The sequence below is a fragment of the Thamnophis sirtalis genome, unplaced genomic scaffold (genome assembly GCF_051295495.1).
Source record: "Thamnophis sirtalis isolate CommonGarterSnake01/CBP01778 unplaced genomic scaffold, rThaSir2_p1.2 scaffold_2, whole genome shotgun sequence".
In the NCBI taxonomy this organism is placed as follows: domain Eukaryota; kingdom Metazoa; phylum Chordata; class Lepidosauria; order Squamata; family Natricidae; genus Thamnophis; species Thamnophis sirtalis.
The window spans coordinates 167,907,031-167,933,488 of NW_028261382.1; the positions used below are offsets into that span (position 1 = coordinate 167,907,031).

General features: G+C 40.4%; 1 protein-coding gene across 2 annotated transcripts; it reads left to right on the plus strand.

Annotated features, from left to right (window-relative positions):
• Positions 1-27: 27 nt before the first annotated feature.
• TPMT (thiopurine S-methyltransferase) lies at positions 28-20,592 on the plus strand. Of its 2 annotated transcripts, XM_087707401.1 has the most exons (9): positions 28-145; positions 2,509-2,670; positions 7,038-7,130; positions 9,439-9,571; positions 10,760-10,812; positions 12,325-12,399; positions 15,233-15,318; positions 16,295-16,339; positions 20,298-20,592. In XM_087707401.1, exons 2-9 carry the CDS (start codon positions 2,531-2,533, stop codon positions 20,417-20,419), a joined length of 747 nt encoding a protein of 248 aa, XP_087563527.1. In that variant the 5' UTR covers positions 28-145; positions 2,509-2,530; the 3' UTR covers positions 20,420-20,592. The 2 variants fall into 2 exon arrangements, with proteins under 2 accessions (XP_087563527.1, XP_087563528.1); XM_087707402.1 differs by lacking the exon at positions 12,325-12,399.
• Positions 20,593-26,458: the final 5,866 nt, after the last annotated feature.

Consider the following 26,458-nt stretch of genomic DNA (forward strand, 5'->3'; position numbering starts at 1 on the left):
ACAATGTTGCCAGGCCTCTCGCTTCCTCTCTTCTCCGCCCGCCCATCCTGAAAGGAGCGGCGGCGGCGGCGCGCAGTGCAGCGGTTGCGCCTCGGGAGGAGCTGAGCCGCGGTTCGCCTTGACTCGCCGTTTACTCTTCGCTCAGGTTGTTTTGGGTTCCCGCCGCTTTTTCTCGGGTTGCAGGTCCGAGGGAGGAGTGGGGGGGGGGGTGTCCTATGGTGCTGTCTTGAGCCTTGGTGGTTTTCTTGAAGACGTTTCGTGACCAACCTAGGTAACATTATCAGCGTTTATCCCAAAGGTGTTTTTTTTTCTCAAGCGGCAACTGGATTTTGGGGGTTTTCTTTGAAGACGTTTCGCTTCTCAGCCACGAACCTTCGGAAGAGCTGAAGAAGCTTCTTAAATAAGAAGCAAAACGTCTTCAAAGAAAAGCCAGAAAGTCCAGTTGCCTCTTGAAAAAAAAGCACCTTGGAGACAACCATGACCGAGAATCTCCAAAGACATTTATCAGCGTTAGTGAGGAAAGGAGGTTAAAGGGCAAGGCCATCAAATCAAACTAAGCAGTTGGTTTATTTCTATTTAGGTTTCTATCCCTGGTTTATTTCCGTTTGTAGGAACACCAGGATAGGGTTCAGGATAATCTATGGAGATTCACAATCATCCAGGTCAGGATTGTCCAAAATTGCTTTTCCAAGAGGGCTTTCTTGGGGTTTTTTTCCTTGAAAATGTTTCGTTTCTCACCCAAGTTCTGAACTGAAGAAGCTTCTTGGATGAGAAGCAAAATGTTTCCAAAGAAAACAAGATAAAAGTCCAGTTGCCTTTTTGAAAAATATCTTTTGGACCCAGGATAATTGATATAAAATGTACAGTAATAGTAAAATCAGTACAATAAAAATTAAAAACATGTATTATCATCTGAATGTGTGGCTGCATCGAAGAGCCGAGGTGGCGCAGTGGTTAAATGCAGCACTGCAGGCTACTTCAGCTGACTGTTATCTGCAGTTCGGCTGTTCAAATCTCACCAGCTCAGGGTTGACTCAGCCTTCCATCCTTCCGAGGTGGGTGAAATGAGAAGCCTGATTGTTGTTGGGGGCAATATGCTGACTCTGTAAACCGCTTAGAGAGGGCTGAAAGCCCTATGAAGTGGTATATAAGTCTAACTGCTATTGCTATTGCTATCTGATTGATCTTGGCTGAAGTTCAACAGTTGGCAGGGTCAGTATTTGAATGGGCAACCACCAAAAGATTTGAGGGAAGTAGAATAGCAAAGCAAAGCAACTTCCTTAATTTGTCATCTATACTGAAGTTACAGTGGAGTCTTCACAAATTCAGATCCACTCAAGGAAATTTATGCTGGCTTGCACTGGCTACGTTTAAATTCAATGGCTGCAAGTTTACTCATGTTTGTTTAAAAAAAATGCAATGAAAGTTTTACTTTTGAGTAGAAAAAGATACAACTACAGGAACATTATAGCCTAAATGCAGCTTTCAGTTTTAAAACTTTAGAAATAGTTAATGGATCAATAAAATATCTAACAGCAGGAAAACTATAATCTGAAGATCGGAAGGTACAACCGGTGTATTTTAATGTGCTGAACAAAGCAGCATTTTAAAAGAAGTTTAACATCTTCTTCCAAAACAAAAGAAAAAAAAGACCCCTGGGAATGTTTTAAATAGTGGAAAGAATTATACAGGAGGAGATGAGTTTTCAGGTATTTTGTTCTACAAAAAAACATTGAAGGCTTGCCATGGTTTTCAAACAAGCCCAGTGAACTTTTGCCACATTGTTCTATCTGAACTTTCTGGATATTCTAGAAGAGCAATTCTGCATCGACTGGGACCTTAAATTAAAAAAGCACCCAGGAAAATAGTGGCTAACATCTATCTCTTTAATGTTGGTTGGGGAAAATACATTTTTAATCTATTGGAAGTAGGAAGCCACACCAGGAAAACAGTTGAAAAGTAGTGCTAGTAGGAAATTGGGAAGGAGTTAGTGAATTATTTGAAGCTTGTCTTCACTATTAAAATGAGCAAGGAGAATTGATCACAGTTTGAATCAATTTAGGATGCTATGAAATTCGTTTGGGTCTGGCAGCCGTTTGGGAGCACTTTTTGTAACACGCTTGGGATTAGAAATCATGCTGGAGTCTTCTAAACATGATTGCAACCCGGAGAATATCATCCTGCCCTTTGTCCTTTCCCTGTCCTGCAGACATTCATTAACATAACCTTAAATCATGCTCTTGTTTTTTCTTCCTTTTCTTCCCTCCCTCTCTCATATACACACTGTTTTCATTTCTTCAGGAAATCAGTAATCCTGTACATTATTGGATATATGATGTGAGGTGAACTAGGAGGAAAGCCAAATATATTTTTTTCAATAACTATTTCCGCAAATAGTAGCTCTCTGCATTTTTAGCCTGAGGGTGTGAATCCCATTATCTTATGAATGTAGACAAAAGTTTTAAAAAGGATGTTAATAATTTATGGATATTTTTTGAATATGTCAAGCTGTACAAAGGTGGTCTGGACCATGGAAAATTCCTCCAGCTGCTCTAAAAATGAAGATTGCGATGAACCAGAGTTACAGTGGGATCGAGTGATGACCGAAAAAGACTGGCTGAATTGCTGGGAAACAAACAATATTGGATTTCATAAAAAGGAAGAACATCAGTAAGTATTCTGCCAGCCAAGGAATCCTCATGACTTTTTCAGCCTGATGGTCACTTTAGAAAAAAGATCTCCACTTTGCAAAATGTCTGAAAGAGGCTTGGCCCATTCATAGCATAGGTGCCAAGGGGCAAATGACCTCTTTTAAAATGCTAGTTCATATTTTGCCATCTTTGCTTTTGACTGAGCTGCTGTCATCAATTAGGTGTATGTATGTATGTATGTATGTATGTATATGTTTGTGTATATGTACACACACACACACACACACACACACACACACACACACACACACACATATATATATATATATATATATATATATATATATATATATATAAACATATACCGTATTTTTCATAGTATAAGATGCACCAGAGTATAAGACGCACCACGGTTTTGAAGAGGCAAATTTTTTAAAAAGTAGATAGGTAGATAGGGGGATAGAGAGAGAGAAATACAGTAGGTAGATAGGGAGTGTAGATAGGTAGGTAGAGGGATAGAGAGAGAGAAAGAGAAATACAGTAGATAGGGAGAGAGAGAGTAGTTAGGTAGGTAGGTAGGTAGATAAAGGGATAGAAGAGAAAGAGAAATAGGGAGAGAAATACAGTAGGTAGGTATGGAGAGAGAGTGTGTAGGTAGGTAGGTAGAGGGATAGAGAGAGAAATAGAGAGAGAGAGAAATACAGTAGATAGGTAGGGAGAGAGAGTAGGTGTAGATCAGTGGTAGTCAACCTTTTTTCTACTTACCACCCACTAATGGATCTTTCTTGATGGAAAAATTTCCTTACCACCCATGAGTTTTTGCGTAAGTGTGGAACATGAGCATATTTCTTTTTTTCAGACATGGGTTCTAAATTTGTTTCACAATTTAACAACTACTTTTACTCTTACGTTTTCACCTGCACTCCACACAGTCCTTTTTCCCCGCCTCTTTTCCCTTTTATTACAAACACCAAAAACAATGCTGTATTAGGTACCAATTTTTATTAAGTGTCACCATCAAAACAAAATTCCTTTTCCTGCCTTCTTCTTCTTTACCTTATAGTATTTCACTAAATCAAGGATCTCTTTTTCCCTTTTTTATTTTCTCCTTCTTCTTCCTTTACTTATTTCTTTCTTTTATTTTATAGGATAACAAAACTTAATTTATGAGCCAGACTAAACACTGCTTATTCTCCTCCTTTATTATCCCCTTTTCTCTATTTTTCTTCCCTTTTTTGTTAATTTTTTTTATCTTTTCCTTTTTATCTCCTTTTTTTTACCTTCCTTAGGGCAATGTACAAAAGTAAGGCTGAGCTAGTTAGCCCATTTATTATTATTAGCCAACAACAATTCTCTCCTGCCTATAACTTTTCTTTTTCCTATTTTGCAACTGCTCTGCTCCGCTTTATTTTATAAGATAACAAAACTTATCTGCCTGTTCCTGCTATCAGTTTCCACTCCTCCCCTTCCTCTTCCCACGTGTTTGCGTGCACGCGCACATTGGTTTATTGATGTGTGCACTCGCCCGTGTCCACTCACTCAAAAGGAGGTTTTAACCTCCGAAGTCCCTACTGCCCACCTGGAATCCCAAAACGCCCACTGGTGTGCGGTAGGGACCAGGTTGACAACCCATTCTTTAACTGATTGATGAGAATTACATTGATCAAGTGCTGTGCCAGCAGAAACACCTACCTATATACTGTATTTCTCTCTCTCTCCCTACCTACACACAACCTCTCTCTCCCTACCTACTATATTTCTCTCCCCCCCCCCTTTATCTATCTACACTAGTGGGCGTTTTGGGATTCCAGGTGAGCGGTAGGGACCGGAGGTTAAAACCTCCTTTTGAGTGAGTGGACAAGCGCGAGTGCACACATCAGTAAACCAATGTGTGCATGCACGCAAACAAGCAAACACATTAGAAGAGGAAGGGGAGGAATGGAAACTCATGGCAGGGGCAGGCAGATAAGTTTTGTTATCTTATAAAATAAAGCGGAGCAGAGCAGTTGCAAAATAGGAGAAAGAAAAGTTATAGGCAGGAGAGAATTGTTGTTGGCTAATAATAATAAGTGGGCTAACTAGCTCAGCCTTACTTTTGTACATTGCCCTAGGGAAGGTAAAAAAAAGGAGATAAAAAGGAAAAGATCAAAAAAATTAACAAAAAAGGGAAGAAAAATAGAGAAAAGGGAATAAAATAAAGGAGGAGAGTAAGCAGTGTTTAGTCTGGCTCATAAATTAAGTTTTGTTATCTTATAAAATAAAAGAAAGAAATAAGTTAAGGAAGAAGAAGGAGAAAATAAAAAAGGGAAAAAGAGATTCTTGATTTAGTGAAATACTATAAGAAAGGTAAAGAAGAAGAAGGCAGGAAAAGGAATTTTGTTTTGATGGTGACACTTAATAAAAATTGGCATCTAATACAGCATCGTTTTTGGTGTTTGTAATAAAAGGGAAAAGAGGAGGGAAAAAAGCACTGTGTGGAGTGCAGATCAAAACGTAAGAGTAAAAGTAGTTGTTAAATTGTGAAACAAATTTAGAACCCATGTCTGAAAAAAAGAAATATGCTCATGTTCTGCACTTACGCAAAAACTGGTGGGCGGTAAGGAAATTTTTCCATCAAGAAAGATCCATTAGTGGGTGGTAAGTAGAAAAAAGGTTGACTACCACTGAGTTAAAGAGCTTTCCAAAAGGAAAAAAAAAGTTTTTGCACTCTACAAAAACTCCCAAAAATGGGCCCTTTTTTTCAAAAAAAAATGTATGAATAGCCTTGGGTGGGCTTGCGGAGTGCTCCTGGGGGGCTGGGGGGCCAAAAACAAGCAAAAAACAGCCCGTTTTTTGCCAAAAAAAATTGCATGCATAGCCTTATGGAGGTGCTTAGAGTGCTGCTGGGAGCGAGGGGGGGCAAAAGATGGCCCATTTTTTCCTCATTTCTGCCCTCCCAAGCCCCAGGAGCTCTGAAAGCCTCCATAAGGGTATGCACGACCATTTTGGTGAAGAGATGGGGCTTCAGGAGGCAAAAAATGCTGTATTTGGTGTATAAGACACACCCAGATTTTCAGCCTCTTTTTTGAGGAAAAAAGGTGCATCTTATACTCTGAAAAATATGGTAAGTTTGGTGGAAATAATTCAAGTCCTAAGCAAAGGCCTAATAATTCTTAAGACAGCATCTAAGACTATAGACAGTTCCAAGCAGGATAGCAGGTTTTTGTGTGTGTGTAAAATTATGTGTTCAGGTCTTGAAATAAATAATATTTCCAGATATCAAGGAAATCTTTAGGTATTGTTCCAAGGGTTCCATCACAATTGGTATAACAAAGGATTTCTTTTTCCCTAAGCATTCAGCTTTGATCTGTAAGTTCAAAATTATATTTTGTAATTTTTTCCAGTTGTTTTTCCTCAATCCTAGTGTCACCCGGAATAGCAACATCAGTGAACCAGACTTTCTTCTTTTCAACACTGTTATATCAAGCCTATTATGAACAAGTTGCCTGTTTGTTTGGATCTTAAAATCCCATAAGATCTTAACCTGCTCATTTTCCAAACCTTCTGAATTTGATTGTCCCAATAATTTTAACATATTCCAATCCAAAAGTTTCCAATGAATAATTCTGGCAACTCAATCAGGATGCTGTTTATGGTCTGTAAATTTGGTTTCAGCCCACCAATCAAATGGTCAATTCGTTTTTCCTTTTTGCTACAAAAGTGACATGTGCTATTGTTTGTTACATATTGAATTTTTCCCTTCACGCCAATTAGTTGGCAAAGCTTGTTCTTGAGCTGATAAAATAAAGCCTTCAGTTTCTTTCTTTAAGACTCTTTATCTTAACCAACTCCATGTGGGTTTTTAAATCATTGTTTCTTTCTATATCCTTCAAGTATTGGCCATATATTTGCTTGTTCTTCCAGTTAACAAATTGCTTTGCAATTGTGTCTTCTCTATATTCAGCCTCCACCTTTGTTGTTTTCCTTGGTTGACTGTTCTCAGCAAAGGTCCTTAGCTTTTCTTAATATAGTTCATCAGGTTGTGCTGAAGAAAACTCAATATTTGAATTGGCATTTTACAAATTATTAAGGCTGTATATGAAACTTGAGTGTGAATAATAGCAGTAGACTTATATACCGCTTCATAGGCCTTTCAGGCCTCTCTAAGCGGTTTACAGAGAGTCAGCATATTGCCCCCAACAATCTGGGTCCTCATTTTACCCACCTCGGAAGGATGGAAGGCTGAGTCAACCCTGAGCCGGTGAGATTTGAACCGCTGACCTGCTGATCTAGCAGTAGCCTGCAGTGCTGCATTTAACCACTGCGCCACCTTGGAAAGATCAATTACCGGTACTATATGTTCTTTTTAAAAAATAACATTTTATTTTCTCTTTTTTTTTGTTCCAGGTTCCTGAAGAAATACCTGGATACTTTTGTCAATGGCAGGAAGGAATTAAGAATATTTTTTCCACTTTGTGGGAAAGCTGTTGAAATGAAATGGTAAATGAATTGTCAGATCATTTCAGTTTTAACTAGATTTTCTTATACTACTTCATGGATATAAACAAATAACAACTAATGAAACATGGGTGGGGGGGGAAGATTGGGTAATTTTGTGGAGTCCCTCATATATTTTCAGTCGTGTGATATTCTCCTTCACTAGGCAAACTTAAGCCCTGTATAATGGTACCTTGCAACTCATCAAATATCAAACTCATCAATGCATTTTAACACGATAATTTTGTCCCTGTATTCAATGCACAAGTTAGAACTTGTTGGTGTCGGCTGTGACTCACTACTTTATTCCTTATGGGGAAAAATTGTTTGGTGCTCATCATATTCGGTTCTCGTTATGCCTTCTGGAACCAATTGAAGATGAGTACTGAGATACCACTGTGTTTCAAAATCTTCACCTTGCTAAATCGTTCTTCTCAAGATGAGAAATGAGCCAGCTTTCTTCAATCTGTCATCCTTCAGAGCTTTGGATTTTAGCATCCATCATCCATAAACATTAATAGACCAGATGGGACACATGGAGCTGGAATCCAAAACATCTGAAGGCTGTCTGGTTGTGAATATGGATTAGAATTTAAGCAATTTAATCTTAAATCCAATTTAAAATGTCTTCTTTTATGCCTTAATCAATTTATTGAGACACGTCATTGCCTGTTAAAACAAGCAGAAGCTGTGCAGAGACTAATAACCAGTTAAACCCCTTACAGATAGCCAGAGATGTTAGCTGAGAATGATAGTCAACACAGAGTTGTGATTAGAATAGTCAAAGGCTGAAAAACATGTGACTGTCCAGATACTTGCTTAATCATGCAGGGAGTCCTCAACTTACAACCATTTATTTAGTGATGTTCTAAGTTACAACGGCACTGGGGAAAAAAGTGATTTATGACTGTCTTTCACACGTGTGACCATTGCAGCATCCCCATGATCACGTGATCAAAATTCAGCTGCCTATCAAGTGGCCTGTATGTTTTTTTTCAATTGAAGTGTCCCGGGGTCATGTAATCCACCTTTTGCGACCTTCTGAGAGGCAAAATCAATTGGGAAGCCAGATTCACTTAACAGTCATGTTACTCGCTTAACAACCGCAGTGATTCTGTGTCAAGAAAGGTGGTAAAATGGGTCAAAATTCACTTAACAACTGCCCTACTTAAGAATGGAAATTTTGGAATCAATTGTGGTTGTATGTTAAGGACAACCTGTAGTTCCTAAGCTCCTAAGCCTAATATCCCAACAACATCTAGAGGGGTAATTGCTCCCTGTTCCTAGAATAATCAACAAAATATGAAAGTTTTCTGTTTGAATAATAACGCAACCCATTTGGATACACATACTTTATAAAGTATTATAGAAGTAAAGTCTTTGTTATTCACAACACCGCTTGTATCAAAATGGATTTTTCTATGTTTGTTTGTTTGATTGATTGATAGTCACCAAAGGAATCAATGTAATTTGGCATGTTTTGGGGCAGGGAGGGGTAATCTCATTTATTATAGCAATAGCAATAGCACTTAGACTTATATACCGCTTCATAGGGCTTTCAGCCCTCTCTAAGCGGTTTACAGAGTCAGCATATCGCCCCCACAATCCGGGTCCTCATTTCACCCACCTCGGAAGGATGGAAGGCTGAGTCAACCTTGAGCCGGTGAGATTTGAACCGCCGAACTGCAGATAGCAGTCAGTTGAAGTGGTGCTGCAGTACTGCACTCTAACCACTGCGCCACCTCGGCTCTTAATTACCTCAGTGCACTGATGGTTTATGATGCCATGTTTCATCAAATGTTCCCCCCTTTATAAGAATTCATCATCTGAATGAATTTAATCAACGTGGAAATAAACTTTTAAAATGTAAATTAATAATCTGGACCAGTTTTACATTCAAAGCAGATGCTGTACACTCCTTCACGCGTCTACATCTTCATATTCCAATTTTACTACATCGCTATTGGGGGGAAAATGGGGAGGAAGGCACCCTATGCTTTTAATAATGGGTACAAATCCCCATGATATTTAGCAGATTAAAAAGCCTTACAAAAAAAGCAGAGAAGAAAGTAGGACAATTCAGTGCTGTTTCTTACCATTTGTATTGCATTGTGCTTCAGTTTCTTCAGTCCAAAGTTTTATTTGCTTTACAAATAATAGGACTTTCCACAGACAATATCCTGATTGTTATAATATGCAGTTGCCCACTAACACAAAGTGGACTTTGATCCGTCTTCTTTTATTGTAAAAAATAATAACAACACCTCAGTAACACGTGAGCAAACATGGCATGTTTTATTGTTCTATATAGGTTAGCTGACATGGGACACCATGTGGTTGGTGTGGAAATTAGTGAAAATGCATTGAAGGGCTTTTTCGCGGAACAAAATCTTTCATTTTCAGAAGAAATAGTTCCAGAAATCCCTGGAGCTAAATTATTGAAGGTATGTATTGAACCCTCTGTTTTCATTGTAGAAATGTAATTATGCTTATTTGTGTAGCTTAGCCTCAATTTTTTTTATCAGTAGTTAAAGTAGATACGTCTCTGTTTATTGATTTAAAGTATGGATTCTTGAAAACCGTGAATTAAAATAGCAACAATGAGGATTGGGCATCATTAAAATACACGTAATGAAGTAATGGTGTTAATTTTTCCAAAAGTAGTATAGTAGGTAATTCATAGCATTAGGGCAGTGATGGCTAACCTTTTTCTAAAGGTGTGCCAAAACTGTGTGTGCCTACACATGCCCACCATCTGCACATGCACGAGCAACCCACCGCCACGCATGTACGGGCAACCTCCATGCAAGGGGAAATTTTCACCCTCCCTAGGCTCCAGAGGCTTTCCTGAAGCCCGCAGAGGGCGAAAACGCCTCCCCCAGCCTCCGAGGGTGAGTCTGGGGGGGGCATTTTTGCCCTCCCTAGGTTTCAGGAAAGCCTCCAGAGCCTGGGGAGTGTGAAAAACAGGCCCAATGGGCTAACCGGAAGTTTGGAAATGAACTTCCGGTTGGGCCTGTTTTTTGCCCTCTCTGGGCTCCGGAGGCTTTCCTGAAGCCTGGGGAGGGCGAAAATGGCCTCCCTCAGCCCTCTGAAAAGCTGAAAATCAGCTGCGCACCGGAGCTGAGGGCTGCCGTGCCGGCAAATATGGCTCTGTGTGCAAATATGGCTCTCTGTGTGTATTAATAATGAAAGTGAAATTAAAATCTATAATTATTATTGAAAGAATAGAAAGTCTTGATGATAGAACTGAACTCCTTGATGAAAACTGCAAAATTCATCCCTAATTCTTCTTCTGAAGTTCCTTTATTTAAATGAAATGTAAATAAACACCTTGCATGTTTAAGACTAGATAGTTCACTAATTCTTAAGCATTATATACAATATATGGATATGCACATTTATACCTATTAAAGCTCATCTTAAATGAAAATTAAAACACTGCTTTTTTATGTCAATGCTAAATTATTTTAATGCTTAATTTTGTTTTATGCCTAGAGAAACAGTATAGCACGGGCATTAAGAAAAAACAACTAATAATAAAATAAGATGGAATGTTTAGACGTTAAAAATGTTAATTACATTTTTGTTGCTTTATCTTTTTTTAAAAAAAAATCATCTATTTTTCGTTGTAGTGCACATCTCCGAATATTTGTCTCTATTGTTGCAATCTATATGATTTAACCAGGTAAGAAGAAATTAATACTGAGTCTTTCCACACATTTAACATATTTGATGGCTTTCAACTCTACTTCCTATGAATCTATGGAAAATCTTACTCTGGCTCAGGTGTGTATATGATGGGTAATGAGCTTTCATGCCATGAAAATAGACATTGGCTGAGCTCACACATCGTGCTAATATTTGATTAATGGTCTAGATTATATATAAAACAAAGCCAGGGATCTATCATTTTCTTGAGCACTGAGCACTGTGACTTAGACCACAATTGAGCCCAAAATTTATGTTGCTAAGTGAAACCTCTGTTAAGTGAATTTTGCCCCATTTTACAACTTTTCTTGCTGCAGTTGTTAAGTGAATCACTGCAGTTAAATTAGTAACATGTCTGTGAAGTGAATCTGGATTCACCACTGACTTTGCTTGTAAAGCAGTTGTAAAAAATGATCACATGACCCCTGGACACTGCAATCGTCATAAATATGAATATTTATGAAATATTTGAAAATACTTTGAAATGGCCCAAAATTCACTAGTTCATTAAATCTCCTGATACTTTGATACTTGTATTATAAGGCAAGAATTTTGACGTTTTATAAGATAAGACGTTTAGCAGAGTTTGGGAATTAGCAATAGCAATAGCAGTTAGACTTATATACCGCTTCATAGGGCTTTCAGCCCTCTCTAAGCGGTTTACAGAGTCAGCATATCGCCCCCACAATCTGGGTCCTCATTTTACCCACCTCGGAAGGATGGAAGGCTGAGTCAACCCTGAGCCGGTGAGATTTGAACCGCTGAACTGCTGAACTAGCAGTCAGCTGAAGTGGCCTGCAGTACTGCACTCTACCCACTGCGCCACCTCGGCTCTTGTGAGAAAATGTGAGAAAATTTGTGAGAAAGCTTAGTGAGGACTTGCTGGATGCCAGTTAGGGGTTTTGTAAGTGCAATGGCACATGTCATAATGTGTTTCGGTTCACAAATGATCTTAGGTCAGAATGAACGTGCCATATTACAGCTTAGAATTATGTGCAAATGAAGCAATTATATCAGTTCAGTTTCCGATTTTTGGATTATCTCAAGCATATGGCAGTAAAATACATTCTCCCTAATTCTGCAAAAGTTTCAGCATCCATATCAAAGCTGTACCTTTTAGGCCAGGGGTAGTCAACCTTTTTATACCTACCGCCCACTTTTGTATCTCTGTTAGCAGTAAAATTTTCTAATCACCACCGGTTCCACTGTAATGGTGATTTATAAAGTAGGGAAGTAACTTTACTTTATACAATTTACAAAGCAGAGTTATAGCAAACCCCTACCGCCCACCATGAAAGCTGGAATGCCCACTAGTGGGCGGTAGGGACCAGATTGACTATCACTGCTTTAGGCTGTTTCTTGCTCATGTAGATTTTTAAAAGTGTGTTTCTGTGTGTGTCTGTGTGTTTAATGCAACATTGCTTTTCTGGTATGACTATAAATAGTGCTTACTGTGTTAATGTGACTTTTTTTCTCTCTCACCCTGTAGCTCTGTCACTGGTCATTTTGATGGGATTTGGGACAGAGGTTCTCTAGTAGCTGTTAACCCTTCTGAGAGAGAACGGTCAGTAATTGGGGACTGCATTTTATTCCACATCGGGAACTACAGTGTTGCTTGTTGAGGCCTTGGAAATTGCTCTTTCTTCCTGAGTGATTAACTTGTTCCAGTCATTCTGGACTGGGGTTACCTTTACTAAATAACTTTTGCAATATTAGGTGAAATAATTGTTAGGATACTTGACATGATAAGGTCATTGCATTTAAATCACAAGCGCACTTTCACAGGTAACATGTAGCACGTGGTTAGGCTTGAATGACAAAAGGACTCAAATATTTTATTCCCCTTCTGTTGACAGCATTGCCTTAATAGGAGAGGTAGTGCAGCAATTCGTGCAATGGACTGAATATACTGAGAGATCGATCAAGATTTTGCTGATGTATATGACTGTTTGCTTCAGAGTTGGTTTCCCATAAGAATAGCTTGGTATCTAAGATAGCTTCTTGTTCTGAACCCCCAGCCTGTGACTAAACCAGAACACAGGCTTGGCTGTTTGCCACTGTTCAATTACTGAGATAACGAATCCTTTGGCTGAGGGCCCAGGCAACTCACATTCAATAAAGTAGCTCTGTAGCAACCCAGATAGTTCAAACGAAGCAACGCAGATAGTCCAAACGAACAGACACGGCTAGAATACACAGATAGATTTTCTTAACTACTAATTCGAACGGTTGTTTCCTGCAAATGTCCTCTCCCAATGCCTCACCCATAATCTCTCTTGGGAGGGGCCAATCAACAACCACCTGTGCTTAATCATCTTCTGTGAGTCTGCCTACGGAGTTGCTGCTTCCGTTTCTCAGCCCTTCTCAATCTAGCATCAGGGACAAACTGCCTTTGATCCTCCCCACTGCTCCATGCCTCAAGAGCCTCCTGCTGGCCAACCAGCCTCTTTGGTCCCTGCTCTGATTCTGAACCCTGCCCAGGGTCCTCGACATCATCCAGGGCAGACTCATATGGTTCCTCGCTATCCGAGTCCATCAGCAGCTCAACCGGATCCTGCTGGGCCACAACAGCTTCTCTACAATTCCTTGAAACTTTTCTCCACGATTGTTTCATTATCCTTTTAGCCCCTGTATTGGGTATTGCTCACAACTGGATTTTTGGAGTGTTTTGCTTTTTTAATTTATTCCTAATCACCTTGGATAATGTTACTTGCTTCTGGAGATATTGGTTGCTATCTCTAAACTATGATCTGTGTCTTCTCTGGACAGTGCTACTTGTCTTTCGTTGCACAGGCTGAGGATAGGTAGTCCTCAACTTATGACCACAATTGAGCCCAAGATTTCTGCTGTTAAGTAAGACATTTGTTAAGTGACTTTTGCCCCATTTTACAACCTTTCTTGCCACCGTTGTTAAGTGAATCACTGCACCTTTTTAAGTCAGTAACATGGTTGCTAAGTGAATCTGGCTTCCCTATTGACTTTGCTTGTCAAAAGGTGACCCTAGGACAACTGATTCATAAACATAAATCCGTTGTCAAATGTCTGACGTTTGACCACATGACCATAGAATAGAATAGAATAGAATAGAATAGAATAAGTTTATTTATAGGCCGCCCTTTTCCCTGAGGGGACTCAGGGCGGCTAACAACTTATATGGGAGGGGATACATACAATGACATATAACATAACATGTTATTAAAAAATAAGCAACATTCATTCAGCATTCGGGTGGGGGCGAGTTACTGCAATGGTTGTAAGTGTGAAAAACGGTCATAAGTCACTTTTTTTCAGGCCTGTTGTAACTTCAAACAGTCACTGAATGAACTATTTTTAAATTAATCTGCAGTCCTCATCTTCCCAAACTTGAACTTAGTTAAGGCTGACTAAGTAGGCTGTTCTGTAAGCAGAGCATGGATCTACTATGACATAAGCAGGGGTTTAAACATATATATTGTGTGCACGTAAAATCAAATATGCTGTTATAGCACACAAACCGAGCCAGTATAAAGCCTGAATCTGAATATTTAAGTAACACCCTGCTTCTCCCCCCACCCCGCACACACACACATGAGTGAGATCCAGTATGCTGTTGTGCTTTGTTTGTTTGTTTGTTTGTTTGTTTGTTTGTTTGTTTGTTTATTTATTTATTTATTGGATTTGTATGCCGCCCACTCTCGAGAGACTCAGGGTGGCTTACAGATAAAGCAGGAAGGGGGAACATATAAAAATTAAAAAGAACAGACATTAAAATTCCACAACAATCATATAGCTTAGAATGGGGCTGGATAAATCAACAGCCCCAGGCCTGCCGGAACAGCCAGGTCTTAATCGCTTTGCGGAAGGCCGGAAGAGTAGTAAGGGTCCGGATCTCCACGGGGAGATCGTTCCATAGGGCCGGAGCAGCTACAGAGAAGGCCCTCCCCCGGGGGGTCGCCAGCCGACATTGGCCGGCAGATGGAATCCGGAGGAGGCCTAGTCTGTGAGATCTTATAGGTCTCTGGGAGGTAAATGGCAGGAGGCGGTCTCTCAGGTAGAATGTCCCTCAAATGTGCCACAATGTGTATTAATGTTGTGGGGAAAAAATTGGACACATGGTATACATGTCTTTCAGCTCTTAGGAAAAGGAAAAGGAAGCTGTAGCAGCTGTGTTGTTTCACACCATGCTAAGCTACAGCATAGTTTTGGCTTGGCGTAATTATAGCAAACAGTAAGTCAGTTGTGCTTTAGTGTGGTTAGCAAGGCAATTGTCTGCCTCAATTGTGACTTAAAAGGATTCAAGAATTACAGCTCATCATGTCGCGTGAATCCAACCTTTCTCATCTTCTCCATTTTCAATTCCTTCTTTGTAATAAAATATCAGTTTTCCCCAGTATGTGTTTCTTGTCTTTTCCTTTTAGCTATGCTCAGTTGATACTATCACTAATGAACAGAATGTGTCGCTGCCTTCTAGTTACTTTGTTGTATGATCCAAGGAAACACAAAGGTAAGACATTGGGATTAAAGTCTCAGCTAGATATTGGGGAAACTCTACATCCTTTGTAATTGGAAGCAAGGTTTTAAGATTAGAGATTAGCATGGGATTGGTTTGGCACAGTGTTTATAAACTTTGGTGACTTTAAAATGGGTGGACTTCAACTCCCAGAATTCCCCAGCCGGCAAGGGGAATTCTGGGAGTTGAAGTCCACCCATCGTAAAGTAGCCCAGTTTGAGAAACACTGGTCAAGCATGATTAGAGGGGAGACTTAGCAAGTCTAAACAGATAGGGGCCCTCAGTGAATGTTGGTCTGAAAACCTTTCTAATCCTTTCCAATACCTTTACTCTATTTGTTCAGCGATTTGCGTATTTTTCATGGCAATAGAATAGAATAGAATAGAATAGAATAGAATAGAATAGAATAGAATTCATTATTTGCCAAGTGTGAATGGACACAAAAGGAATTTGTCTTCGGTGCACAAGCAGTTTAAACCAGCTTTTAAACTAGGCAACCATGCTAATTTTGTTTTTTAAATCTATTTAAAGACACAATTTAGTGCAAAAAAAAATGATTAAAACAAACCAGATCATGAATGTATAAGAATATACTATAAAGAAGAATCAAAATATTCATGATTCTCCGAGGTATGGCAATGGTAATTTAATTTTCTTTAAATCTACTATTCAATATTCTAGGAATCTGCCATAATTTTATTACATTCAGTTCAGAACTAAAACTAGGAGTGCCGTTTCAGATTTAAGAGCAAGCCTTTGCATAGAGTTTCTCAAGTGACTGCCCCTTCCCCCCCCCCCACATTTCTACTGCCATTCGTCTATTTTTCGAAATATAAATTGACTCTTATAGACTGAATTGACATTCGACTAAATAAATCCCTGAATTCTCATTTCTTAAAAATGAACACTTAGGGCTTTGACTGGGTTTTCTTTAACTTCTGGATTCCTAACTTCCTCTTTTCTGTTGTAGGCCCACCATTCTATGTTGCTGATTCAGACGTGAAAAGTTTATTTGGTGAGTCGATGAAAAAAAAAGCCCAAATGTGCTTGAGAGAGGCACTTGCCCTCTTCAGGAATGAAGATGCTTATTGTCACAGACTAGGAGGGAACAGAGCCATGTCAACTATGCCCCGAACCAGTATCTTAATATGGTATTTGGGGAAGGGGCTGCTGTTACATCCAAATGTCTGATAAATCTAAAGTGAGGGGCATTTGTGTCAACCTACATTATTTGCATAATCAACGTAAATGGCATCATTTGTACACAAAAAATCTAAATTTAATAGACAAAACATTCAGTGCAATGAAACATTTCCCTTGCTTGCAAAGTCCACTAAATTGAGGTCTTTGAAATAGAAAGTTGTTCTGACCCACCTCGTTCCACACCAAAGACACCTCGAGCCAGAGATAAATTACCGCATTTAATTAACAGACAAACAGATCCTTGGCAGCAACCTGGCACAGACAAGCTTGGGCAGCAATAAACACAGATAAGGCTTGGCAGCAATCCAGCCTGCCAAGCTCATACAATGTTCTCCGACATTCAATCCTGTGTTGACTTCTGCAAAGAGGAGCGTGTGCACAAGTAGTCTTTTTATAGTCTGGAGAGGAGCCTAATGACCACCAGCTGAGTGCAATTACCTCCTGTAACTGCGCAACTGTTCCTGATGCCAATAGCTCTTCGATGCCCTGCATCCAGGAACAACTCACTACTGTCGTCTGGCTCACTCTCCCTTGTCTCCTCTCTACTGGTCCAAGGCTCAGGTGCCTCCTGGTGGCCAACCAGCCTCTCTGCGCCCTGCTCAGAGTCGGAACCCTGTCCAGGGTCCTCCACATCCTCCAGAGCCGACTCATAGGGCCCCTCGCTGTCGGAGTCTGGTGGCAGCTCCAACGGTTCCTGCTGGGCCACAACAGAAAGTGTACATCAAATAATGCATTCTGCTGATGTGGATATACATTTGCTTATATGAAGAATCTTTCTCTCTGTGTGTTCAAATGATTGTTCTGTTTGGAGGTCAAGTACTCAGGCTTATTCTTCTGACCTATTGTCCTACGTACTCTTCTTAGTAATGCCTGGGAGCTGATGTTTACGTGACCCGTCAAAAGCACAGAGGACAAAATCGCGCTCGACCAAAGCGCGCATGTGATGTCATCACAGCGCGACAAAAAAAATAAAAATTGAAATAAAATTAAAATTAAACCAAGCCGATTCACATAAAGGTAAGGGTTAGGGTTAGGGTTAGGTTAAGGGTTAGGGTTAGGTTAAGGGTTAGGGTTAGCGTTAGGTTTAGCGTTAGGTTAAGGGTTAGTGTTAGGTTTAGTGTTACGTTAACGGTTAGGTTTAGGGTTAGATTTAGGGTTAGGTTTGGGGGGGTTAGGGTAAGGTTTTAGCTTTATTTTTACATTTTTCGATCACAGCGTGATGTTTTCGTCGCGCTGTGATGACGTCAAATGCGCGCTTTCGTCGAGCGCGATTTTGTCCTCCACGATTTTGTGGTGGAACCGATGTTTAGAAACAAATGCATCATTTTCTATATTGAAAATATGCAGGGATATTATGTAGGAACATTTATTTCCTATCTAGGAAATCCAAAACAAAAACAAAAGCTCAGGATTAATATCAACGACCTCAAGCTATTTCTGCCAATTTTTTGTGCTAGGAATAAAAGAATCTTGAATCTGCACATCTAGCAAATATATACTGTATCCTTCCAGCTCAAGATTACTGCTTCCATGCTGAGTTCTAGTAATTCAATCTAGATTCTTGAATTTATTCTAACTCTTTTTAGATCCCAGAGTCATACTATAAATCTAACACCCCTTTGTGTTCACCTTTCCTAACTACTTTGGACAAAATTCATTTTGCAGACTTAAGACAGGAACTTTTCTTTTTGCCTCAATCCATACCCAGTCCTGTTATCTTGACTGTGCCACATGGAAATGACGCATTTCTCTGCACTGCTTCAAGCTAGTTGAAACTAGAGTGATGTCTGTGGAAAACGTTCTTGTTGCCATGGCCCGTGCTTGCAGAAAACTGTACAAGGGACAGTAAAGAATGCCTCATATTTGTGGTAGCCTTGTGTTAACATGTCTCATGACATATTGAGCAATGCTCTGTGAGAACAGTGCTTGGGAGGTTGGACGTTGGCAAAAACATGGTCCGTAAGGGATCAGAACAGAACAGAATAACAGAGTTGGAAGAGATCTTGGAGGTCTTCTAGTCCAACCCACTGCTCAAGCAGGTAGTCCTATACCTGTGATGGGAATCTGTTCTGACCCTCCTCATTCCACACCAAAGCACACTCCGAGCCAAAGATACTTTATGTAATTTATTAAGAGACAGACAGGTCCTTGGCAGCAAACTGGCACAAACAAGCTGGGCAGCAATCCAGCACAGATAAGTCCTGGCAGCAATCCAGCCTGCCAAGCTCACAAAAAATGTTCTCCAACATTCGTTCCTGTGTTGACTTCTGCAAAAGGGGCGTGTGCACAAGCAGTCTTTTTATAGTCTGGAGAGGAGCCTAATGACCACCAGCTGAGTGCAATTACCTCCTGTAACTGCGCAACTATTCCTGACGCCTATTAGCTCTTCGGTGCCGGGCATCCAGGAACAACTCACTGCTCACTCTCCCTTGTCTCCTCCCCACTGGTCCAAGGCTCAGGTGCCTCTTGGTGGCCAACCAGCCTCTCTGCGCCTTGCTCAGAGTCGGAACCCTGTCCAGGGTCCTCCAGAGCCGACTCATAGGGCCCCTCGCTGTCGGAGTCTGGTGGCAGCTCCAACGGCTCCTGCTGGGCCACAACAGGAACCTATGGCACACGTGCCAGAGGTGGCATGCAGAGCTCTCTCTGTGGGCATGTGTGCCATTGCCAGCTGCTCTTCTGGTTTCTGGTGAGCACATGCCAGCTGGTCTTCACAGGAGCTGGAGCGCAGGAAAATGGCCCCCAAAACAGGCCGGTTTTGGCTTAAAATGGCCTGAAAACTGCCCCCAAAACAGGCATGCACACCAGCCAGCTGGTTTTCAGGTTTCCGATGCGTGCAAGCGCAAACATGCACACATATTCCGGTTTGGGCACTCGGTTCCAAAAAGGTTCACCATCACTGCCCTATACCATTTCAGACAAATGGCTCTCCAGTCTCTTCTTAAAAAGCTGCTGTGATGGAACACCCACAACTTTTGACGGCAAGCTGTCCCACTGGTTAATTGAAATGGTGCAACTGCTTCTACTACTGTGTATCTTAAAATGCTGGGCGAGTCCTTTGTGTGACATGCATTTTGAGAGACTGTCCAAGGTTTTTGGCATGCACAGTGCTAAGAGAAGCACAGCATTATTTTAAAATCTCATTTTTCATGCAAGACTCTTGTTTTCGTTGGAAAATTCCTTCCATTTATGGAGGGGCTGTCCCCTGTTGGTTGGCTACCTCTGGTAGAAGAGGTAGAATAACATCTCTCAATATAAATGCCCATAATTGTTTTCTCATGCTTGCTGCTATTTGCTATGGCTTTGTTTTTTAGCTCAAAAGCATGCAGAGGAAATAGCTTCACCATCATACACCAATATTGCAAAACCTATTAACAGCCTCCCTATTAATTAAAGCATTAGGTGAGAGCACATTAAAGTGGTTAAAACAAACTTTATCATAGCAGGGTATAAACTTACGAATCCTATTTTGATAAGAGTTATTTAAAAATAAGCACTTTTTCCCCCCATATGAGGCATTTATAATGCGCAACAGAAGGGGAAAGAATAGTATATTCAAAACCCAAATAATAATGAATAGCACTTAGCACTTACTGTATATACTGCTTCACTGTGCTTTACAGCCCTCTCTAAGCGGTTTACAGAGTCCACATATTGCCTCCAACAATCTGGGTCCTCATTTTACCCACCTTGGAAGGATGGAAGGCTGAGTCAATGTTGAATGTTGTCAAAACCATTGAAAGTCATTTTTTTCTCTCTCTCTTCCCTCCCAGGAAACGACTGCAATATTCAATGTCTTGAAAAAGTCTATAGTTTGGAAGACCGACATAAGAAGTGGGGTTTAGATTATTTATGGGAGGTTTTATACTTGATTATATTGAAAGAACCGAGATGACTCCTAGACCTACTCCTCGGAGGATGAGAAAAAACACGTGGTTGCCAGTCACCATAATGTTTCTGATCTGAAGATTGATCATTCTTCAGATATTTTCTTCTATTATCAATATCTCTGAGAATAATTTTCTTGAAATTTGCCTTTGCAAATAAACCTATATTGTTAAAATGGAATGTCAAGAGTCACATCCACATTTGTGCTTTCTCCCCATTTCCCCATCTATTGGGTTAATCCTAGTAATCGGCATTATGCCGAGCTAAATACATTTGTAATATTCCACAATATTGGCTTTGCTGGAAAGATTCCTTGGCTATCGGATGCTCAGTAAAACGTTGATTAGAGGCCTCCTGTTGTGTGTGTGTGTGTTGCCTTTTCCAGTATTTCTGCTTGGTCCACCACCTGGTGTATGCCACACAGCTTTTCTCTTCTTTTTAAAAAAAATAATATTTCTCTTGTATAAGGTAAAGATTTCCGTATAAGCCTATATAAGGTAAAGACTTCACTCAAGTCGAGCTTAAAATTGGATGACTATATGGATGTGTATGTAGTTTTCTGACAAGAGTATGGAAGAGACTCCCCACAGTTGTTTTCCAAGATATATTTTTCCAAATACTATTGTGAGATCTTGGTGATCTCTTATCCAAGGATCAGCAAAGATCAGCTTTGCACCGGCATCTGCTTTGAGGAACAAGTTCAGCCAGGCAATCTGAGGCAGGAAGAGAATGTGCCAAAATGAAATTCCAGAAGTCAGAGTCATTGAATTAGTTTGGGCAGATTTCCCTGCATGCAATCCTATTGCTGATATATTTTTAAGCAGTGGTAGGAGTGCAAACGTTTGATCTTGCTTAGGAGAATGAGTCATTTTCTGTGGTAAGAAATCACTAACTGGGTGAGGGAGAGATAAATAATAAATTATTGGCAAGGCTCAGGAGACCTTCAACTCCAGTAACTTGTGCTGATACTATCCTGTTTGACTGCTATCACCTGTCACTTATACCAAGCTGTTTGGAAAAAGAGAGCACAATGTGTCGAAAGCTGGTTCATACTTTATGGGCAGTTCAGTTTGTGATTGGTACACAAATAGATAACACAAAGGCCTGGTTTTGTTTGGTTGCCAGTTGTTTATTTGAAAAGTATTAAGAGAGTAGTTTATGAAAGATTTCCAGCAAATAAGAACACCTCACCTGTTTATAATTTGAAAAGCACAATCTATCTCTATGTAAAAATAGCTGTGTGTGTCTTTCTGTGTTCCAACAAAACTCTGGAATGTCTCGAGCAATTTCAACCAAACTTGGTACCCAGATGACTTACTCTCTTGAAAAAAATACTGTGGGGGTAAGACACGCTTAACACCCCTTGAGGGGGGGGGGGTTCTGTTGAGATACAGCCTGTTGTGCCTTAAAATGGCTTCTAGTGTACAGTGGAGCTGCCATGATAACAGCTTCACAGTACTCCACAAGGGGGCTCCCTGTGGTAAGGTAGAAAATCCAACATTAAAAATTTCATTTGGTCCGGACATTTTCCCCCTATAAATAAATACCCGGGCAACGCTAGTATAAAAATATAAAAGGAGGAAGAAAACAAATGTGAGCATTGGTTTTTTAAACATTTATTATATTTAAAAGAAGTGATATATTATTATAAGAGTTTATTGTATTATAAATTACAAATGGAAATAAGGATCAGAAGGGATAAGGAAAAGAAATGTGAGATGGAAAGAAGCAGTGACTTCTGACTCTTCAGTACCGTTGAGCACAAAATACAGTTATGGCCTTCCCTTTGTGCTTTATATTTCTCTTAGAACTGATAAGCCAGATTCACTTAAGAACCATGTTACTAACTTAAAAACTGCAGCAATTCACTTAACAACTGTGACAAGAAAGGTTGTAAAATGGGGCAAAGCTCACTTTGAGTTGGCCTCCTCAGGGTGCCGTTGGCCAGGCAGTGTCAGCTAGTGACCCCTAGGGGGAGAGCCTTCTCTGTGGGAGCGCCTTCTGGAATGAGCTGCCCCCGGAGCTTCGCATAATCCCCGACCTCCGGTCCTTCCGGCGCACCCTAAAAAATTGGCTTTTTCAGCAAGCTGGCCTGGCCTGAATAGAATAAATTAAATTATTAATTAATTTTAAATTGTTATTTTTAATTTAATCCTAAATTTGATTTAAATTGTCGATTGAAGGTTATTGGATTTCCTATTTAATCTTGTTAAACTTTTGTTATATTGTACACCGCCCTGAGTCCTTTGGGAGAAGGGCGGCATATAAGTCCAATCAAACCATTCAAACTTAACCGTCTTGCTTAGCAATGGGAATTTTGGCTCAGTTGTGGTTGTAGGTCCAGGATTACCTACACTCTACGGTAGTCCCAAATCAGAGTCTCACAGTACCTTTTAAAACAGATTTTATTATAAGGCATAAGCTTTGGCTCATCTGATAAATCAAATGAAGCTCACAAAACCTTTATACCTTATAATAACTTAGGGTTTTTAAAATCTGCTACTAGACTGAATATGATATGAACTTTACTCAGTGAACTCTAAGTGTTGGGAAACATTTGTTTCTCTTGCTTTATTTCAGGAAACAATAATAGAGAAGTCACAGGAAATACATAAAAGTGATGTTCTGATCTCCAATTTTTTTTTTTAATGCAGTATAATCCCAAGCAAGTTATTGGCACTTGTGAATGGACAAGATCTTTCACCGCTGGGAGTTATTCCCTCTTTAGTCAATTTATGGGGCATATACTATAGCCAGCTCCTTACTTCGCTTCGGCTGTTGCCTTTGCCATCTTCTCCATCCACCCCCACGATGTGTGGTTCTGTTTTAAGGTGCCGTGAAGGAATTTCACCCAGAGAAGAAAGAAAGGTTTGGCTTATATACCACCTTCTTATCATCACTGCATCTTTGATGATGGCACTTGGGTCATCAGATACATTTCAGGAGTAATTGGTAATTATAGTACTCTGATCTTGGAATGTGAGATTCAGAGATCTATTTCAGCTTAAGGGTGAATACAGCCAAGTAACAGGAGACACTTTTAATGCTAGCTTCTGTTCAGAGGTGGGTTACTACCAGTTTGCACCTATTCGGTAGAACCGGTTCGTCAAATCTACCGAACCGGTTAGAAGAGGTTCCACCAGTGGACCCGAAAAGCAGGCCACACCTACAGAAGAGGGTCCAAAAAAATTTGAAACCCACCACTGGCAAGGATCTTGTAACTCGACAGCTTTAAGACTTGCATGCTTCAATGCCAGAGTTTCTGAATAGCTACTTGGACCAACCTAAGTACTAATTCATAATTTCATATCTGGTCACATGGGTGGCAAGCCACTCCCGTTCGGTCACATGGGTGGCAAGCCACTCCCACAAAAGAGGCCACACCCACAGAGTAGGTTCCAACATTTTTGAAACCCACCACTGCTTCTGTTATAGTGGTAAGTCCACTATCTCCCCATAACAATCTGCCATATTGAATGGACAGTAAAATTGAATTGCACGTGGCCAAGCCTTTCTTGTCCTCTAGAATTAGCCCCTGAAAATACCAGAATTTTTACTTTCTAGCCTGCTTTTTTCTCTCTCTCTAAAAGGCACAATGAGTGCATGTAAAGGTGTGTTTACAAAAGAAAGACTGTTGAATCAATTATTCTGTATATCAGAATGTTGATATTCATTCACTGAATTGTTTTTCTACCTGATCTGTTGCCTAAAGGAATCCAGAGCAGCAGTTCCATTGATCTCTATCCTTGCAGCTTTTTCCCCTAGCAGTCTTCACTACATGAGGACAAGGTGGCATTTAATCTTATGTCAAGATAATGATTCACAATTGACTATGTAGCAGATACCCAACAGACAGAAAGAGCTGGAAGGGTAGAAGACTGATTGGCAATAGCAATAGCAGTTAGACATATACTGCTTCATAGGGCTTTCAGCTCTCTCTAAGCGGTTTACAGAGTCAGCATATCCCCCCCACAGTCTGGGTCCTCATTTCACCCACCTTGGAAGGATGGAAGGCTGAGTCAACCTTGAGCCGGTGAGATTAGAACCGCTGAACTGCAGATAACAGTCAGCTGAAGTGGCCTGCAGTACTGCACCCTAACCACTGCGCCACCTCAGCAAATTGATATAGGGGAATTTGAACCCACTTACTCTCAGGTCAAATAAGTGTTCTGCAGATCCCAGACACTTGAACCAAACTGCCTTTCTATGTAACAGCAATGGTGAAGACCTTGGGAAATAGGGCGAAGAGATGCTTCGTAGGGAACAGGTTAAGAGGGAGCATAGCAGGGGTGGGTTCTGGCAGGCACTACTGGCGGTTCATTCATGTGCGTGCTTTGCACGCGCATGCACAGTGCAATTAAAATTGTTCTGCGCATGCACAGAACTGAAAAACAAGATGATGCCATTGATGGCGCCACCTAGGGAACCGGTTCGGGGGTGTGGCAGGCCTGGGTTGCTGCCGGTTCCAGCGACCCAGGCCGCCAAGCCACTACCGGTACGGCCAAACTGGTCCGAACTGGTAGGAACCCACCACTGGAGCATAGCCTCCAGCTGTTATAATGGGCAGAATAAGAGGCGAGGAGGAACCCTCCCTATAGTATATTATTGGGCTCTGAAGGTAACAGCAAGAGAATTGTGGTTCAGACTTGGTAGAGTCTATTAATGTAGCATCACAATAAAGGGGAATTAAATTATTTAGTCATATACCCCACCTGATCTACCTGGTAAGGTTGATATCCCATTCTTATTCTATCTGTCGATTTAGCAAGACAGAGAGATTAAAGGCGATGTGCTTGCTTTTATTTTTTAACGTATACTGCTTCCTAACACAATGAACACTAGGAAGAGCTAGCCATCTTTAGGAAGAGCTTCTGCTAATTCTATACCTTTTTCATGCCAAAATTTCCTTTATGTTTGCTGTAATTCCTTTGGTAGCTAATTTGTCCCAGTGCCTTTCTGTAATTCTGTTTTTGATACTGATCTGTTCAATGGTCAACCAAGTTCTTTTAAAAAGAATATTTCTCTTCTTTGTGTAACATAAGGCATCCATTGGTAAATGGAACTTTGTTTTCCTCAGTTTAGGTACAACAACTACATTGAACATTAAACTATCGAAAGCACAGGGACTTACTTTACCATTGCTTTTTTCCAATATCTTTAATTATTTTATTTCCTAATTCAAGCTTGGATTTCCTGGTTACCCTGTCTTACTAATATCCTTTTGGGATCAGCCAAGAACAGTGTTTCTACCTAGTCATTCCTGGCTTTTTAGATTTGTATTTATTAGTTTGTTTGTTTTTAAAAAGCTACCAAAGTATTTTATAGGTAATGCATTTAAGAAAAGAATCTTTTTTAGCAAAACTATGAATACAAGTACTCCTCGTTTAGTGGCTGTCTCAATTGGTGTCAAATTACAGTTACAGTACAATGATGATGAAAAATAAGTTTTGCAACCAATGCCCACATTTACAATCTTTGCAGGTCTGTATAAAGCAAAGAAAAGTTGTAGTAATATCATAACCACAGCTGCAGTTTCACATAGCCACCACTTTGCTTAACAACTGAATTGCAGGTCCCGATTGTGGTCGCTAAAAGAGGATTACTTATATTGTTAGTTCTAATCAGCTGAGACTGCCGAATCAACTTTCACCCTTCCCTGCTCTGTCTGTTTTAGTGGACTTTAATCTCACGTGAGTTGTTTGCGAATCAAATCAGACTTGCTAGCTTCCCAAACTCACTGGAACAAATGCGTTTACATGGAGGATAGTACAAATGTTGGGATTCATCTTTCAGTGATTCTGGTGTATAGCTCCTTTTTCTCACACTACAACCAATAAAGAAAAACGGAATGCATCGATTATTTGCATCCAGATGTTCCTCGTGCAAGGACTTTTGTGAATGTCCTCAAGAGGGCAGCAAATGTCAACACAAGCTTGCATTGTGGACTGCAGCCATCCGTCAAGGCCTCTGAGAGGGTCTTGTGACCGCACCAATGTGACCAGATGGCACAGCACTCCCCCTCCCTCCCTCCTTCCCTCCTTCCCAC